Genomic DNA, 20,000 nt, shown 5'->3' on the forward strand with positions numbered 1-20,000 from the left:
CCAACTCCTTCTCTTTCACTTCTCACCATCCCTTTTTCCTCTTAGAAACTCCTCCACTCACTCCTCTCCTTCCCCATTCATCCATTAACCCTCTTTTTTTTTTACCTTTTTACACCATTGTCCGATCGGCATTTGTACAGATTACCGACTGAAGTTTGAATTTTTTGCGGGCTGACTCTTTATATTCTTTACTCGTAGCTGCTGGCATGTGGTAAACTCTACATGAGTTCCCAGGCATATAACAGCCAGCAGTGACGCCTGTGTACAGCCATTTTTACTGCTCTCCATTCAGGACAACAGGATAAACTGGCCACTAACCCTGTTTGAATAGAGCTGAGTCTCTTAGCACCAGGATGTAAGGTCATTAATGACATCAGTCCCAGTTTGAGTGTATTAATGAGCTACTGCTTACACACACACACACACACACACACACACACACACACACACACACACACACACACACACACACACACACACACACACACACACACACACACACACACACACATAGTCTTTTTAACTATGTGTGTGTGATTACTACCACAGTCTTTTTAAGTATTTAGCTTCTTATCCGTAGTGATGAGCAGTGAGTCAGACTGTAGGAGTTAATGCTTTTGCTCCAGCATCCTCACAATGTAGAATCTTACAGCTACAGAAACCAGTGGTCCTTTGGTTTTGAGATCACCAAATGCTTTAAAAGTGCCAATTTGAAAACTCAAGCTGTGAAGGAGTGGTACACTCAAGTAAAAGAGAATCATGTTTTCCAGAAGCAGATGGATCCCAAAATTGAACTAAATTAGTATACACTATTATGGGTTGTATGATCTTCTTTACACGTATATATGTACACCTTTAAATATAGTATGGCATTGACACATCATGTGACCTCGGCCTTGATCTATTCAAGATGTTGACTGTACATCCTTGTTTTAATCTGAAGAAGAGCAGGAGGCTCAAAATGTCACTCTTGATATTAAATTATACCTGCACTGGTCTGGGAGTTACAGTGTGCAGACTTTTTTCTGCTTTCCCAGAATTAAGGTGAAACTTTCGTTGATTGTCTGAAATATTTTTCTATTTTAGCTGCGATGAAGATTTAATATGTAAATACACCACTGTCAACAGCTGTGCACACTGCCACAATACTACCAGTTTTATGCTATTAACATCAAGCTGTACGCCGTTATGTGTTGAAAAGTCTTAGACATGTTGATTGGCAGAAAATTGATCACAAAGACCTTTGCTTCTTTCTAGAAGAAATTAGGAAGATTCACTAGTTACAGATTCCCATATGTAAGGATTTGTTAAGTTTTAGTTTTTTTAAATTATATTTTGGGGTCTTGCTCAAAATAAAACAATTTGACTATGTGAAGTTGGGATCTGATAAATTGTAATATGCTTTTTTCACTATTTTCTGTTTCTATTTTAAAGACTTAACAGCTGACTGATCAGTCAAGCATATAATTGGCAGATTGAGTTGATAATAAAACTTAGCATTACTTTAAGCCCAAATTGCAAGTACAATTAAGAATGATTGATTGATTAGTAAATAAAGTAACATAAAAATGGTGGATTTTATTCTCAAGTAGCCATTTGTCAATTGGTTAATGGTCCAGAACAGTCTTGACTTGAGTTATCACGTCAATCACAACCACGCAACATTTTCATTCTTATTTTGAAGATGAAATTCCTGACGCTCTTCCCATCTCCACATTGACCCCTCCTGGAAAAAAAAAAACCCTTCGGGATAGAAAGACGATCTAGTGTCTGTTTAATATAATGGGATGTCAAAGTTACACAGTCTCTATTTAATATAATAGCCATGTTCCCCGCCTCTTACTCCAGTCCCCTTCGCCTCCCTGCCCTTCACTCTTCCCCCGCCTCACAGAGAGGAAGATAGCATGCTTTACGACGGCCGGCCGAGCCGAGACCCACCACCAAGAAGAGGCTTCTCTCTCTTTACAGCCCCATAAATATATTGTTATCTGGGCCTGGGAAGTCCACAGTGAGATTTATCCGCGCGATTAGTGGAGATAGCGAGCCAAGCATCCTGAATCATTAATTACACAAGAGGCTGCGCTACGTCCACCTTAATTTCCTATCTGTGCTCTGTAGAAGAGCCACTTTTAAGTAGGTGATGAGCCATAGGAGTTAATTATATGTCGCTTAGGTGCGGTTTTTTTTTTAGGCACTGGGATGCTGGCGCTGTGGCAAGGTTCTGGATATTTGGAAGTGGTCCATGAAAGGGTGGATCTATACTCTATGAATCCTCTGACACTTAACTCTCCAGTTTTAAAAAGCAATGCATTCAGTGCATTAAAAACATTAGACAGGAGACATTAAAATGTGCTGGATTAAACAACCTATTAGAGGCATCAAAAACGCACAAACAATAGATTCCTTTTGGTCATAGTCCAAGTGAAGCAGAATCTACAGCAGACTGGGTGGATAGAGAGCCCATGATATACAAGTCTGCTACTGACTCCTGGTCTGAACCTATAAGCCCACCAACAAATCAGCTGGTGGGCTTATAGGTTCAGTTAGTCTTATCTGTCTCTTCACTGAGCGCAGGATCAACACAGAGAGCATTTACAGGTTGTATATCTTGTTTTCGGTCAGTTCGTTCTTTTTTTGATCACTTCAGCAAAGTGAATTTTCTGTCAAATTCACTCACTTTGCCATCAAAGGAAATAATCAGGATGTATTAATTGAATTGTACTGTCAGCTGAGAATTAACAGTTTTCATTGAAGGCATGTTTACTTCATCTCCCAGCACTTTGCCAGCTGGAACAGGTACAGTAAAGGAGTTTCAATTTGGGTGATGGGTCACTGAGATGTTTCTGACCCCTGATACACAGTTTGTCTAAGAATGTGATTTTATTTACTTATTTATTTTTTCAGGAATGCAAGTTGTTTAAACACACCTCATTAATCCTCATAAAAGGCCTGTGACATGTTTTTGTATCCTGTCCTCTATATGTTCCAACTTAATGTTTGTAATACTTTATGTAATATCTGATAATCTATGAATGCTATAAAATTAATTAATGACAAGAGCACAAAAAGATGTTGCAAAACGTTTCCAAAAAAAAAAAAAAAAAATCCCTCCTCTATTAAGATGAAAACCCCCAATCAAAGTGTTCCGACCACCAGGTGGTGCTGTGGTCCTCATCAACTAAATGCCCAGAGGTCAGAGTAATCATCAGATGAACTCTTTAACAGCCCTCTAACAACCAGTGATTACATTTCTCCAGCTGATGGTTTTCAGAGTTTTTTCCTGCTATTAATAACCCATGCTTATAATTTAATATTATTAGGAATGATGTTTTTCTGGTGCATCAGAGGTCGTGATGCTTGTTTGAAACACTCTCTGACAGGTGGCTGTAATGTTTTGCAGGATCGGGGACCAGCGGTATGAGAGGTTGCCATATTTTTTCTTTGGGGACTTTAACTTCAGGCTGGACTCAAAGCAGGTTATTGAGGTGAGTGTTTTTTGTCTCCTACTTGATGAAATGGTGATTGTGGAACTAATTGTGTACATGTGTGCACAGCTGTTTACTGAAATGCTCTATACAGATGTAGTTATGTACTATCAAACTCTGTTAGGTGTGTTTGTGTATGTGTGTGTGTGTGTGTGTGTGTGTGTGTGTGTGTGTGTATATGAGAGAGAGAGAGAGAGAGAGAGAGAGAGAGAGAGAGAGAGAGAGAGAGAGAGAGAGAGAGTGCAATATAGTAAAAGTGGTTTTAGTAGCCCACTGTCTCTTTAGAGTTATGACTCATTAAATGCTTCACTGTGGCTTGCCCAGCTGTGTTTGCCAACGGAGCCTCCAAGTGCATTGTTATGTTATGGTGCCATTCACTCCCCCCCTTTCCTCTCTTGCTCCCCTCCCTCTCCTTCTCCTCCCCTCCTTCTCTTGGTGCAAATGAGGCCGGTGAGAGCCAAGGTAGTGCAGTCATTCAGCACTCTCCATGAGGAGATTGTGGATGGGGTGGAGGGTGGGGGGGTTAGCGGCATAACAAGTCATAAAGGCCCACCGCAGACAGTGTCGTTCTATGATAACAGAGTGGGAGAGCCACTTGTTGGTCGATCCTCTCCCTCCTCTGCAGCACAATGGCCCTCGAATCAGTGGGTCTGTTCAAGGTGTGGGTATTGTTCATTTCAACCAGAGCTCCATTCATGGGAGAAGGGAAGAGGAGGGGAGGTTTTCTGAATGAAGGTTTTGCTCAAATGACTTAGGAAGGACTTTACCCTGTGTGGCGCACAAGAAGAAAGCTTTTTGTAGTTTTAACATCTGACCACTAGGGGAGCAGTAAATCACCAGAGGGTCAGCTAAGTGGGATAACCGTCACATGTTTTTACTCAGCAATCTATCAGGGGCATTGATTGATTGCCTCAAAGTTTGTGCAGTACATTTGATTTTGATTTTGTAATTGGGTTACATTAACCCAGTGATCATGTGAACATGCGTTGCTAAGGAGATAATAAATCCAAGTACAGAATCCACAACAGCAGATGTGCAAACACTGGGGCCATTCAGAAGTCAACTATTGCAATTAAATGTCACCTGGCGCACATTTAGGTTGCCACAGTGATTTTATATCAATGATGAGGCTGTTTTATATCTTATCAGCATTTCTGCGACAAAAGACAGTGTGTTGTACACATTAAGATATATAAAATGTTACTTGGCTTTATAAGAAAAATGTGTTTTCAATGCCTTTACTGGCAGGCAACACGGATGCATCAAGCTAAAAGGAAAGCATCTAATCAAAGAAAGTCAGATGAGATGATTTGGGCACCGTCTGAGGCTATCTGTGTTTATCGTGTGTAGCTAATCTAGATAACTCTCTCCTCATGTTTCTTGTCTTGTCCGTGCTGCTCTGTGGTAGGTAAGCACTCATCCTCTCCATGTCTCCACCACTCTGAAATGCTGTTTGAGTGCAGTAGGGGTCATGACCCCTTTTCTAGGGATGTGTTAGGCCTGCATGGGTGTGTGTCCATCTCTGCCCCCTCTCCCCCCCTGCACAGCTTCTTTCTTATGCACCTTGGCCCCCATTCACATACACATTCACATCAAGAGCGAATACACATGCACACAAATACACACACACAAACCAATTTGTTGGGCCAAATAAATCTGATTGATTCGCCCCATTTAAAGGGTTGTGACTGCAATGCAGGGGGGCTTTTTTCACACTCAGGAAGTTAGACTTGTGGGCTGTTGCATGGAACACACACACACACACACACACACACACACACACACACACACACACACACACACACACACACACACACACACACACACACACACACACACACACACACACACACCTAGATATTGTCCCTCCAGCTTAATGAGTGTCCCTCAAACCATTAAATGGGAACAACAGAAAATGTTGATGATGTCATCTGTGAAAAACGCATCATGCAGCACTGCTACATATAAACCCATCGAGCCCAGTGGTCAACCTGTCTGATTTAACAGTGACCTGTGTGTTAGCGGCAGGGAGAGCCGTGATGTCACCAATAAACAAATGGGTTGCAACCTCAGCGGGGGATGTAACTCACAGCCGGGCGGCCGTTTTAAGCCCTTTAATGACAATTAATGTCAACAGGACAATTAGTGCACATCCACTGAAGTGCTTAACTGTAGATGGGCTGGTGGTGAATCGATCGTCCATACTTATCTGAAGATTGATTCAGACACAGAGAGACTGGCTCTCGTTCTCACTGCGAATCTCATTTCTTTAGTTTCTCACTATTCCCTCTCTTCATTAAATCGATAGGAATTTTGCAAAGGGCCCACGTAGATGAATGGATACGTTCTCTATGTTAAGTGGATGAAATGATCGCAAAATTAAACGACTTGCCTTTTGATTAGTCCAACGCCCCAAGACAACCCTCGAGCACCCATGTGTATCTTTAGGCCCCACTTTGAGAGTCACTGGGTCAGAAAATACTCCAGGACATTTCTCTACAGCTGCACGCTACACCACTTCTCTTCTTCTCTGTCCCTGGTCCATTGTGGGTGACTAGACTGTGGACAACCACTATCCACTTCCCTGTCACCCATCCTGCCTTGTGGGTGGGTGTATGGGACAGGGGGTATTTTAGGATGTATCCATGTGAGTACAAAAAAAAAAAGGAGGTGGGTTTAGAAGGGGGTGGGTTTGTTATTGTCATAGGGCAAATTCCAGGTGGCAAATTCCTGGCATGCTTGTGCGGCAGGATCAGTAACCAAAGGCCTGCGGCAGCCCCCCTTCTGCCCAGCCCGGGCAACCCCATTAATTGTGTCCGACAGAGGGAATTGGTTTCAATTGACCCCCATTCAGCGGTCCTTTGACTGGCAGACAAAGGACACAGCCACGTGGAGACTAATGCTAGGGCTGAGCAGCCTGGAGGTGGTCCAGTCCCCACCAACCTTCCTCTCCTCTCCCATGGGTCTGATCACGCTTTGGCTTGATCACGCTTTGCATCGGTGCTGATGAAACGGAGAACAGCAAAGGAAAGGGTTTTGATGTCTGGCAAATCAGATACCCCACAGCCTACTTGTTGATGTGCTTCCCGTGAATTCTTTTAATCCTTCATGTTGAAGACACAACCTAGCACCAAAGACCTGACACTACATTTCTGTGGACTGCCTAAATACCATTGGCGTACCAAAGGTTACCTGTGTGAGCGTGCACAGGTAAAATCCCACCTGGAATGGATTAAGTTGAATTATACCCCTCTCATTTCCAATCCCTGTATATGACATGGGAGACTGAGGATGTTCAACTCATTTATTACTAGACATGTTGGTCACAGGGAAACTCTTGATCAGTTCTTGATTATTTAGGACCTGGGTGGTATGCTGTAGTTTCACACACATTACTACTTAACTGGAAATTGCAACAAAGTCTCAATTAAGCAGGTTGTCGACTTTGCAATTTTGGAGAAATTTAGTATGGACAAGCAGGTGTAATAGTTTATTTTCTTTATTTGGTCACCTTATCAAAAGATGGTCTACAGCTCTCTAAGAAGTCAATAATAATTATGCTTAAGAGGTATAGATGAGGGATTGGGATCCCATCACAAAGTTGAGGGCAACTGAGCATATTCATTACGAGATAGGTCTGGGATACAAATTGCTGTTAGAATCTATTAACATTATTGATTATAGATATGCATCTAAATGCACATGCCTCCTGAACTCTACTGCTCCAGCGCCTGCTTTTGTGACTGCTACAATTGGAGTCAGCATTTACGAGTTACTGATTAACATTTTTATACACATTAAGTTACCATTTCCTCAAGCTGTAGCTGTTTTTCCCCCTTGTAAAGACATTTAATAAACTTAATTTCCACAGTTCACATCCTCGTATGAACTTCTGCATGTGTGATGATGGCAGATGTCAGTAGACAGCATTGTTGTGGGTAGAAGTGATCGGAGGAGTGGACAGGAGGATGGTGAATCTACTGGAGCAGTAATGGTCAGGAAATCTGCAGAATCAGAGAGGGACAAATAATAGTCATGTACAATATGTATCATGTTTGTACTGTAGTAGCAGTAAGGTTACACTAGTAACCCTTTAAAATAATCCATGCTCACCTTTTCTACTGCAGCTGCTTAGTGTCAGTTAGTCATGGATGCAGGTCAGATAACTCTTGTTGACCCACTCACACAAACAACAAACACAGGTTTTCCTTGGCTCCATACTTCAGTCAGTGGGTGGTATAAGGTGTATAACAGTGAGTGTGTGTGTGTGTGTGTGTGTGTGTGTGTGTGTGTGTGTGTGTGTGTGTGTGTGTGTGTGTGTGTGTGTGTGTGTGTGTGTGTGTGTGTGTGTGTGTGTGTGTGTGTGTGTGTGTGTGTCCCTCGAGCCAGTGGCCAGTAGTCATGAATCAGCGTTGTCGATGACAGGCTCAGGGCTCCGTGCCTGGACTCCTAGTATATTTAAAATCCCTCCTAATTAAACTTAATAGAATGTAAATTTAATATCTGCAGAGATTGTGTGCCGCTGGCCAGCCTGCTCCAATTTAAGGATTGATAGAGGCCAGCGGGAAGGTTAATTGCTGACTTGATCTACTGTCCCCGTGACATGGCGTGGGGCTGTTTTAATTGGGCCTGATCTGCTGCTACATAGACAGATTTCATTAGGCTTAGCCCAGCCTCTCACAGACTGGTGAGAGAGTTTTTTTGAATCAGCGCCCCCTGTCTGCGTCCACTCGAAGTGCAGAGGGGCCGGACCAGGCATCAATCTTCCTTCCTTTGTCCTGTGTCCTTTCTCTCGCTTGAGCAGCATGAAATTAAAGGTGGGGCCCTAGACTAGCCCCTCTCCTAATGAATGCTGTAAAATGCTCAGTAATGACAGGGCCGGCATGATAGATCATTTATTTCTCACACAGTGAAGTCACTCAGTGCACACGCCCATGACAGTGGAGGTTTTTGGGCAGACAAATCTCATCATGAATGCCATCATTTCTGTATTTATGTACGTACACAAGGCTCTAGATGGATGTGCCTCTCTATTTTTGCACATTTATGTTCTTCTATGTGTAGATGCTCAACTCACATTCTGGAAGAAAAACTATTGCCTTGACTGAGTCTGAAGAATCAGCTCTTGATTGACTAATCATCTTGGAGCAGCATGTTTGGCTTAAATTTTAATTAATAATTGGATACTGTTTGTGTTTTTTAAATATTGGAAGGAAACTACAAACCTACAGTTTTTGTGTTGCAACCGACAAGAGTTCATTAGATAGCTGATGGTTATTGTCCTGGCTGCTGAACCTAGTCTGGGTAAATAATTTGCACCAGTAAAGGGTAAACAATTTTCCCTTTTTAGCCCTGACTTTGACTAGCATGTGTGTATCTTGCCAGCTATAAATCAAAAGGCAGCCAGTGTAATTAAGTGTACACTACATTAGTCAGGCTAATTAATTTTGGGGGCCATCCATCCATTAACCAGCGGGCCAGCACTGATTGGGCCTCTGTTCTGTGGAACCCCCTGACACCAGGGACTGCATCCCTCCTTGGCTGCCTTCAGTTTTCCCCAGATATACTCATGTATTTACACCCACAGTCACACATGTATACATTTACACACATTAACACACAACGGGCCTCATGTAGGTAATCAGATTTACACTAAAAAGGGAAGCTTATTGCAATAAATTTGACCATTTTTTATGTCACAGTGCTTAAGGGCAATTCTCTTTTCTTCTTCACTTAATTCAGTCCTAAATATAAAGTGTCAACAAGCTGAACATACTAAGAGGAGTGTTGTATTTGACTATTTTATTGCCAGACCTGGGCTAAATTCTATTTGCAAATCCTTTACATGGTTTGTTGGAGCCCACTAAATCAATATACTTCTCTGTCAAAGACAATTGTCCTGATGCAGTAAACTCCACCCATTTACTGCACCATGCAAGTTAAAACAGAGTTATTAGCACCTGCTGTTTGACCCGAGCCTGTTTATAGTCTCATAGGTGAAGCCTGTGATGGAGATGTTTCCTTACAATACAATAAAGGCGTATTATCTGCCTAGAAGAGTCCAATCTATCACAATGAGGGCCCATTATATCAGAGATAACCCATCTGGATATAGAGGGAGACTATTCCCTCTAGACAACAGCGCCTGTTCTCTCTCTCTGGCTCTCTCTTCTCTCTGTTTGCTTTTCAGCTGCGCTAAAGACACAGAGGAAAAAAGAGTTCAGCTATGAGGGCGTAACTTGAGCGATGCAGCTTTGATGGGAGCGCTGTCCATATAATTAAAACGCTGGCAAATGAAGAACAAGCAGTGGCTTCTGTTGGTCCTGCTCATTAACAACAGGCCGTTTGAGCCCGGCGCCAGCCATGCTATTGCCATTGTGTACTCGGAGGTGGTGGCGGTGGTGGTCGGGGGGGCACTGTGACTGGCAGCTGGGAACACCATGCCAACAGCGGGATGGCGTGATCAACCAAGCCAAGGATGAGCGCAGAGCCTGGCACTAACAGGGGCCTGGGAGGGCACGTTGCCTTGTAGGCCCCTGAGGTTGGCCCCGGTCAGGGATGTAACCTGAGATACCCTTCAATCATTCATTACTGCCGTCTTCTCCAGCTGGAGCCAATTTAGAGATCTCTCTTTTAACTTGCTGCACTACTGGTACACTGTTGCCTCTTCTCTCAGAGTATCTCATTTAAATAAGAGAGAGGGGAAGACATTTTTGGATAACCAGTTGTTTGAAAGCAATGGTAGCACTTTGATTTTATTGCGGTATGTACCATTGTAGAAAGAATTGTCAGCTGTTATCAGAGATCGTTCAGTCACTTCTTAGTATTTACTGAGTAGTGAGTTCTGCTGAATAATTGTAAGTAATTAAAAATCCTGCTTTTCCTATTTAGCCACAGCTTGTAGCCACAAACTGCCCCTAAATATACTCATTCTCCTGTTTCTCTTGCACACTTTCCCAAACATATTGACTCACACAATCTTTCCATCATTAATCTCCTCCTTGACTTTGTCCTGTCATGTTGCCACTTCACCATGAATAATCCACCACCTTTAAACTATGTAATATCTCCATAAATCACTAATAATCAACTTCCAGCTCAGTTTTACCTGTTTTCTCGCAGCTTTATTGGTGATTTGTTACTGCTATTGTTAGTCAAAAATGGACCCACGCCTTTTGAAAGGAGGAACGGCCACCAGCTAACAGTGATCCTATTATTTAGTCCAGATTAAATGCGGCATAAACTGTGAAGAATCTCTTTGTGCCTGGCACATAGTGTCCAACTTGTATGATGTCAGTCTATTTTTGACTAATACAGTCCTCCGCCTTTGTGAAGCACAGCACAATAATTGTCTTTTTCCTCTCTCTGAAGGATGGAGAGTTTGCCAAGATAACACATGTCCTCGCCAGGAGTGGTGTACAAACATGTGCGGACACCGTCTCCATTGCTATTTCCAGCATTATAATCATTATAGTTGTTCTAATGCATATGCAAAGCAGCAGCCTCTATAAGTATGGCTGCGCATGGCTGCCCAATCAACAAGTCAGTCACAGTTCCCATTCAAATCAGGCAATGCTTTTATTTAAATGATTCATTAGCATTGCTTCTATAGCCAAATTAAACAGGAGAACAGGGTGATGATATAAAGTTCTGCTGTTCTTCAGGAGGTCATAGTAACAGTAGAAGTGATAGGATTATTGAAACAAGTCGGCCTCCAGGTTTCATAGTGTGAATCTTTACTGTTAGCTGCAGAGTGATGTTCCTACAGAATGACTCATTGTAACACAGCTGTAAACCCACTGTTGGCACCACAGGCTTTTAAACAACTCTGCCCACTGACATTAAAAGTCGCCGGGCTCCATTCACATCCGCGCACAAATATCCCATCATATTTAAGAGGGCCTATTAAGGGCCACATTGAGAATTCATGGGCCTTTCTCTCAGTCCCCCCCCCTCCCTCATGTGATTTATCTGTGACGGCCATATTGCTGGGCCCTTTCAGAAGGAGTGGCTCCTGTTTTTGTCTTAGAGGAGGCCCAAAACAATGCATTTCAGGCCCATTTCTCCGACAGGGCCTCCTCTTTCAGGGGCCGAGAGAGCCGGGGCTGGCCTAACATCTGTTTGTGTCCAGAGCCAGGCGGGACCGAAGCACAGCGTGCCTCAGTGGCCCCCTTCTCCTCTCCCTGGGGGTCTTTGTTCCCGATTTCATGCTATCAGAGCGGCAGCATGTTTTCCTGCGCAGAGCTGTCAGGGGCATAAAAGGCCCTGAGTGGGGTCACATCAAGAGGGATGGGCATGAAAAATTGGTAAAATGTATCACAAAGCCCACCCACTAGATGGTTGCCTAGCGCCCTGCGGTGGGGTGTCAAGACCCCTCCTCCTCCCCTCGGTACCTTCCTCTTTCCCCTTTCCTCTGCTGAATTACACCTCTCTCTCTCACCCCGGTAGACAAGCACATCATTTAGATGAAATGGTGCAAACAAATTAAAGGGTAGTGCTCCAATTGAATCAATGTTCTTTGTGTGCGAGGAGGGTTTTGTGCCTCACTGGGGTCTTCTCCCCAGTGCACACTGGAAGGAAGATGGCTGGTCACCTGCCTGCCTGAAAAAGCCGTCAACTGTTGCGTTAATTCAACTGTTGCCTCAAGGGAAGCAAAAGGCTGTAATATAAGTTCTATAGAAATTCTCACTGGTTTCAATCAGTGTAAATGGAGTGAACCTTAGATTTCTAACATGTGAAAGAATCTCACCCAACCCACCCATGTCCCCCTTTTTCTTTTTTTTTTTTTTTACAAGGAATTAGACTTTCATTAATTGTCCGATCCTGATCTCTATTGAATTCCAGAGTAATGAACTCAGCAGAGTCTGCGTTCTTATTGGACGGTCACTAATCACCGATCACTGATTGGGTCTTCGATATTCTGTAATTGACTCAACAACGACAGATTACCTCACTGTCCGTTTCCTTTAATTGATTCCTAGCGAGAGCTGCGGTGGAACGGCTAAATGAGACCGCAATGTTTTTAGGTCCTTAGTATGTGTTTATACTCTATCAATAGCACTTCGCTTGGCTATATCTAAATGCGCCTCAGTGATTGCTTCACAGTTGGATGTGAATTTGTTTTCTCAACGGGATAAATGTAGTTTTTTTTTTTTTAGTCGGCGGTGTTAAAAAGAAAGCATGAATAGCAGTAGCGGCTGCTGGCTACTCCTTCACATCACAAAGCCTCCCTTTCAGAAACATTACAACAACATTCAAATGAATACCACATTAAGATGGCTATTGAGCAATCTGAACGTGTATGACCTTATTGAGAGGTTAAGAGAACCTGGTACGTTAAACAGTCTTGCAGACATCTGCCGCAGTTGGTTTCAAAGTGCTGACTAAAAGTGGCAGGGGAGGTATCTCAGATTAAATCTCTCATTAGCTTTTCTTTGTATAGGTGGCAGTAATGTGTCAAGAGCCCGGCCTGAGACAATGTCCTCCTCTTAGTGGGACTAATACGCCTCAGGAGAACCCACCCTCCTTTTACTGCCATTACTTTACACAGAGAAACAGTCACAATGAAGCATCTGGTGGCCTTTTCCTGTGTCGAAGGCTTTTCCACAGCCATTGTGCCTGCTAGTGTGCATGTGTGTTAGAGAAAGAGACAGAGAGATCAGGAGGCTTAGTACACTTCTGTGACTTCAGTAGTCTTATTGGACATGTTTAAGTTACCGTGTTTCCGTTAGTGTAAAGCTTTATTTAAAATGTGTGGATGTCATTTCTAGAATATTGGCTCCCAGCTCGGAGGGTGAGTCCGGGTGAGTGGGTGGGCGAGTGCGTGCTCGTGCATCTCTGTGTGAGTGTGTGTGTGTGTGTGTGTGTGTGTGTGTAACCCCCCAGTAGTGGGAGGTCGCCGGGGTCAAAGTGATGAATTTTTATAGGCCTGTTCCCTGTGTTTCAGCCCTGTCCCTTTCTCTGCGCGCTGCACTGCCTCTCAAAGACAACCATGCAGGGCAATTTGTCCTGCGGGGCCCTGCAGAATGGGCCAGTAGAGAAGTTAAATACCAGGGGGGAACACACACACACACACACACAACCACACACACAAAACATACACATACATTCACTTTCTCTCTCACTCACACACACACACCCCTCTCCGTCCTGTTGTCCTGAATGATTTGTGGCCTGTCCATTATCCATTCCAAGAGGACAAATGCTTTTGGCCGGTTTGTGAAGGTAAAGCCAGAATGGCAGCCCTCAATGCTCACCATTGTTTTTAGAGAAGTTTCCCAGATGTTATAATGCACAAGATAAATAGGGCACATTATCACTACCTCGCACGCCCTCTTACCTCTCTGCTCGTTTTTTTGGCGAGGGCGTGGCAGGTTAGGAGACCTCCTACAACGCAACACAGTGCCATCAAGACCTCATCGTCAGCTCTCTCTCCTCAATGGGTTCATGGGAAGGGTTGAAAGTTTGTGTGTGTGTTACTTGCTGTTAGGGGGTGACACAGGCCAGGTTTTACTAGGGTCAACTGCTGACCAGTGGGTCACACTTAGGCTAACTTGGCGGGTGGTTTCGTATCTACTCTCACCTATCCTCCACATTGAATCATCCTGTTCTGTTTGTCAATGATTAATCCAGCGTGTTTGGAAGCATTAAATTAGCTGGCCACGGGGAGAGAGAGGAGTGGAAAACTCTGGCTTGTGTCCAGTCAGATCGGGTGGGAAGGGGTCACAGCTGATTTACTGGCTTTCCTGTGTAATCGCTGGCAGGGAAGCAAGCAGGCCAAATTTGTTGTTGCCTACTTTAGATGCCCCCTTCTACCCCACTCGGGCAGATGTCGCCATCACGCATGTGGGATGAGCGTGATGAACGGCGTGGCGATGGGGAAGAAAAGTGATCGGAGTGTTAAGCAATTCACGTTGAACCTGCCAGCCCCGCTTGGCACACCTTAACTCAGCTGGCAGCCTCACTTTGCGTGGCAGCGAGAAAATAATGGCGCATTCTGACAATGCCACTGCCCCTGCTGACACAAAGGGGAGCCCCTGTCCCCTGCCTCTGGTAATGAAGAATGAATAGTTAGCTCATTGTCCACTCATCCTCTGTCTCTCTCTCTCTCTCTCTCTCTCTCTCTCTCTGCACACAGTCTCATACAGTGCTCTCCTCACCTAATTGAGGTTTAATCACTGAGTTCTAAAAGCACTCAATGGATTATTATATGGGCTGGAATGACAGTTTAATGAATAGTGTTAAATCATTGTATGGGATTGGAATTAAAAAAGTTCAAATCAATTGTACATTGGCTGTTATGTCACAAATTTCTGCTACTAAAGGTCTATTAACAAGACTAACATTTCAACATGACTGCATCTTCATTAAAATCAGGATGAACTCAATTAGCATTAAGAAAATAGTGATAAAGTTTACCTGGAATATTGTACATTATACATTTGGCATTAGATCGTAACTCATACAGGCCGGAGCTGCCAGGACCAATGTCCAAGCACTACAAAACATACACTGTAATAAAACAATACAAACACATCTTAAATCAAGTGCAGAAGTACACTAGTCATTTTGTCCCTCTAAAGTTTGTGCCTGATTCAGCTGCACATTGCTGGAAAATCTACATAGAACTCCTTTTTATCTATTAACTGCACTTTGTGTCAGGTTAACAAAATGCAGATTTAGATGCCAGACCTGCATCTCCTAGAATCAAGGGCGAGGGTTTTAGCATTGTAATGTAATGTTTTTGCAGTGCAAGACCAATTTTTTAACATAATCTTTAGAGAGGGAGTCTGCTGCTTTTGCATTGTCAGGAAAGTCATGGTGGTTGTGTGGGGTGGGTTTCTTAGTGTTTAAGTTGGGCACAGTGGATTGCCTCCATCTGTTGGCAGGACTGGAGACAGAAGGCTCGGTTGTATGTGTGTGTGTGTGTGTGTGTGTGTGTCTTTGGTCTTTGAAGTGGCACAGATTGCTTTAACCTCTCTTCTAAGGAGAGCAGCTGGAATAGAGAGCTCCTTTAAACAGCCGCTTCCTCCTTCGACAGTCATGAGATTATCCTCCATTGATGCACAAAGCCAGCGCCTTCCTCGGCAACCTTCTCGTCCCAGCCTTCCCCCTCCGCCTCCACCCATCCACCCCCCGGCCTCTGGCCCTGTACAAACACTCAGCGTTGACCTGTGACCCATAATGCAGAGATGTAATGCCAAGTCACTTTTCCAGGATCCGTTAAAGAGCCCAGAGGAGTGAAGACATCCTGACTCCTGGACTGGACTATAGCCGCTTGTCATGACAGCTGTCCGTTAATATTTTCCCATTGCCCCGTCTTCCTCTCTCCCTCCCTCAGACTAATTGGCATGTATCAAATAAGGAGGCAATTGCAGTCAAATGAATTATGGTAATATCATTTAGGGTGGTCAGCGAGAGCGTGTCTCCGTGTAATGTGCTTAAGGAGGCAGGAGCTTTGAAGGCTCGCATGAAGAAGAGATTTGTTCAGAGATTTCTGCACAAGCACCTGGATTCTGCTGGCATTGAGAAAGGGAGACATCACCGCATTGATATGGCCTTAAGTGACAGCATGGGGTTCTCATTTTCCCCCTCATCTCTGTGTTTGGGTGGGAAGATCTTATGACAGAGGCAAGCGGGGATGAGCGAGGGCCGAGGATGGAACGGGGGATGTTTTTCACCGAGTAGGACATCAGGAGAGCCGTGATCAATCGGTGTAATCAGCCAACACCAACCGCTCTGACACGCCGATTGGTCAGTCAATAAACGTATGAGTGGATCAATCAGTCACATCGCAGCATTCACTGCATGCAAAGATCCAGCCGAGGATAAATACAGTAAAGTGACCTGCTAAAGTATTTTAATTAGTTTTGAAATAAAAACGAAAAAAATATACTCTCCTTAAATAAATCGGGGGATTCGTCGCTCTCGCAAAACGGCCAAATGTAAAAATCATCAGCATTTGGAATCATTACATTAATTTCCCTTAAGCTAAAATGGTTTAATTCACCCAGGAATGTAAAATGTCATCATTCAGGGACAAAAACATTTTCCTGCAAGTAAAAGGCAGCATTAGCTAATTGTCTTTTTTTTCCTTACTGAGCTGACATTTGGCACAAGGTGTAGCTAACATGAATACAAAACCTGCAGACCAATTATCTCACTGCGAAAGACATCATCCCTCTAAGAAGAAGGAACCTATATGCCCTCTCTGTTCATATTTAGGCTCATTTGCATCTGCTCAGTAGATGTACCACTGCCAATATTAAAGACTTGTTTCCGTAATGACCGTTCACTCTTTGATCCGAGCCTCGCTTTTTACTCGATTATCAGAATCATTTGAAAATGAATGGAGGGGCTATTTTGGCGCTTTAAATATTGAGGCTTTTTTTTGGTGCCAGTAAGCAGTGTGTGTGCTTCTGGCTTCAGTGGTAACTGTGAAGTGGCCAGGGATTTCTGCTCCACTGATTTTTGGATTTGCAAAAGCGGGCGACAGAAGGGGCTCGCTTGGAAGAATTACAAGACCCCCGATGCTTGTAGAATCCAAAACCACTAAAGTCCATTTTACAAACACATTTTTAATATGTCCAAACTCACAACCTTCACTAGACTTTCTAGAGTCTTGTAGATTTTGCTGTTAATGTCTGAAATGCACTGGACTTTTTGAGCAGAAATTATACCGAGTTCATATAATGTGTGTTGGACTCTAATCAAAGATGGTAAAAAAGTACTTTCTGTGGTTGTCTTTGCTAGCTGTGGCTACAATGACTTTTTGACAGGGAAAGTATCTCTTGCCCTTCTCACTAGCTCCTTCTTTGGCCTATTCATTGCACAAAGCTGCTTAAGCGCACTTAAGCGCATTAGCATTTGGCTGCCAGGGGACCATATTGACCCTGCATTTGGATGGCCTAAATGAGTGAAAGATGGAGCGATTTGTTAGGGCTTTAGAAAGTTGCTTTTGGGGAAAGGGAGGGGGATGTGGGTGAGCATGAAGAAATGGATTTGAGGCAGTTGGGGGGGAGAAGTTGTTCCACTTTCTCTCAAGGCGCAGTGTTTGTTCTAATCTGGTGCGCCGTTTCTTCGTGGCCGGAGCAGGACTGATTTGTGACATTTCAGTCTAAAGGGCCTTTTTCTGCTCGCTATATTGGCTTGACCCGATTATCTAATCTGTGCTTTGAATTTCAATCAGGTCACCCAGTCCCTGCCGTGTGGTATGGGAACCACTGGCTGAGGGATTACCTCATTCAACTGTCTTCAAACACAGATGGTCGAATGTTTAACTAATTGTTAAAAGAGTCCACAAAGGGGAATTTAACCATGCACATAGTCCATGGGGTCAGTACATAGACCCAGATAAAGAGAAGGGACAGTGAGCTGGTAGTTTGGGGGACGGTTCTTTAAAAATCATTCAGATGAATCGCAGGATTGTGTGTAGTGTTGGGTACCAGGACTGTGTGTGTTTGTATGATGTGTGAGTGACAGCCACAGGTATCCATTCTAATCACCTGTTTCTTTTTTCTTATGATCCTACAAAGTGCATTTATTTCTACCATTTACCTTTCTCTCCTGCTTCTTTTGTGTCTTTCTGATCATTTATTCTCTCCCTCTCTCTCCTCTAGAGTCTCTGCTCCACTGCCACCATGCAGACAGTCCGAACTGCCGACACCAATGAAGTTGACAAGCTAATATTCCGAGAAAGTGATAATGACCGAAAGGTAAACTGCCTGCAAAAATATTGACTTGTCATAACTGTATTAAAATAGTCATAGTTTTGAAAGGGAACTTCAATAATATTGTCATCCTAATGCTGTTGGTTTGTGTGTGTTACCTAAAGTAGATAGTGTTCAGCTATCTACTTCAGAGGAGCAGACAGGAGTAGTGGCATGGAAGCTAAGCACAGCATACATATTTTAGTTATCTAAAAAAAAGCCCACCTAAAAAAATTTTTCGGTTTAAGTGTACACTACATTTAGAAAATGCAACTGCTTTACCTTACTGTCAGACAGCCCTTTGCTTTGGCTCTACACACTAGACACTGCTGGCCCCATCCACAGCAGTACATTAGCTTCTGTGCCAGTACTTCTGCTCGCTTCTCCAAACTGGAACATGTTGACGGAAATACACTGACTATGGATAAGGAGCTCATACAAACTGTACTTAAGTCTGGTCACACCAGAAATTGACATAGTGAAATAAATCCATTTTGGGAACATGCTAGCACTAGTTGCTCATAGAAGCATTTGGGAGGCTGAAGAGGAGGAAAAAAAAGCTCTTCAAGCTAGCTAGCTTGCCAACTGTTAGCAAGCTCGTTAGCTTGGATATTAACGGGACAGTAAGTTCACGCTTTTAGACAGAAATGTGTTCTATCAACTCTTAACTTTGCTTTAGTCTAATAATTTTATAAAAAAGTCTCTTTCATGGAAAAGTTGATTATTTGATAGAAGAGGGTTAAACAGCATGATGCTTGACAGCTAAAAAGCTACAATAACTTCCTCCATTTTGGACTCTCCAGCTCTGTTCCCTAAAAGTTCAGGACTCTCAAGATGGTTGCTATTGGTCAACTGCACAAATTTGTGTGTCAAAGTTAATCAAATTTGAAGTAGTCACAAAATATTTTAATGGGCTCTTACTGTGACCCTGTGTGCAAATCTATTAATTGCAGCTAATAAACTGAAAACGAACCATTTAGCTGTGAAATGTTACTGTTAAAATGCTAGTGTGACTGAGCCTTAATGGATATATAAATCAAAAATGGAAATATGAATATAATTCCTTCAAATATTGATTATTCACAAGCTTTTCATTTTTCACAAACCTCTTTCTTTTATTACAGGTAGTTTTTACATTCAACATAATGTGGTGTGATGCCTGAATGAAACACAGTACTGCTGACCACTGCAGCACACTGCTGTTCATTAGCACTATAATTACTAAGCACACTTCACTTTAAAATTGGTATTAATCAGAGCCCTGTTCTCCTCTCTTGCTGCTGGTTTAGGTTGTTCTTCAACTTGAAAAGAAGCTTTTTAATTATGTCAACCAGGACGTTTTCCGGGAAAACAATGGGACCTCAGTAAGTCACCTCCTTGGCTTCCTAACCCTTTATATATTCATCCACTCTCCATCATCTCTCCTCTTCAAGTTATTCATTACAAATTTAATTTATTTTATTGACTTGATAGACTTTCTTTTTCCACTGTGTAGTAACAACGGCTGCCATTTAACTACATTTCAAATTGATTATCTGTGAATTGGACAGGGCACAAGAATGAAAGTCAAAAGATTCTCTGCAGCCACAAAATTTGATTTGAGGTCTTTTCATACTTGGATAATGGGCATAGAAAGAGCAGTGTAAAGGAAAAACAAGCACATGTACTAAAATATCATTAATGCAGCTGCTGACCTGAGATGTGCACATGCATTGACTGATGCTCTTACATCACACAACCCACACACGCACACACACACACACACACACACACACACACACACACACACACACACACACACACACTG

The 20,000-nt window shown here is 43.1% G+C and overlaps 1 protein-coding gene across 1 annotated transcript in view; it reads left to right on the forward strand.

The window, feature by feature from the left end:
• LOC133991583 (inositol polyphosphate-5-phosphatase A) overlaps nucleotides 1-20,000 on the forward strand; it is a 146,677-nt gene that overhangs the window by 101,595 nt on the left and 25,082 nt on the right. Inside the window, exons 9-11 of the mRNA XM_062430039.1 lie at nucleotides 3,401-3,485; nucleotides 18,104-18,199; nucleotides 19,483-19,557. Coding sequence (XP_062286023.1) covers nucleotides 3,401-3,485; nucleotides 18,104-18,199; nucleotides 19,483-19,557 — 256 coding nt within the window. The remainder of the gene's footprint in view (nucleotides 1-3,400; nucleotides 3,486-18,103; nucleotides 18,200-19,482; nucleotides 19,558-20,000) is intronic.

The sequence above is a fragment of the Scomber scombrus genome, chromosome 12 (genome assembly GCF_963691925.1).
Source record: "Scomber scombrus chromosome 12, fScoSco1.1, whole genome shotgun sequence".
Lineage (NCBI taxonomy): Eukaryota > Metazoa > Chordata > Actinopteri > Scombriformes > Scombridae > Scomber > Scomber scombrus.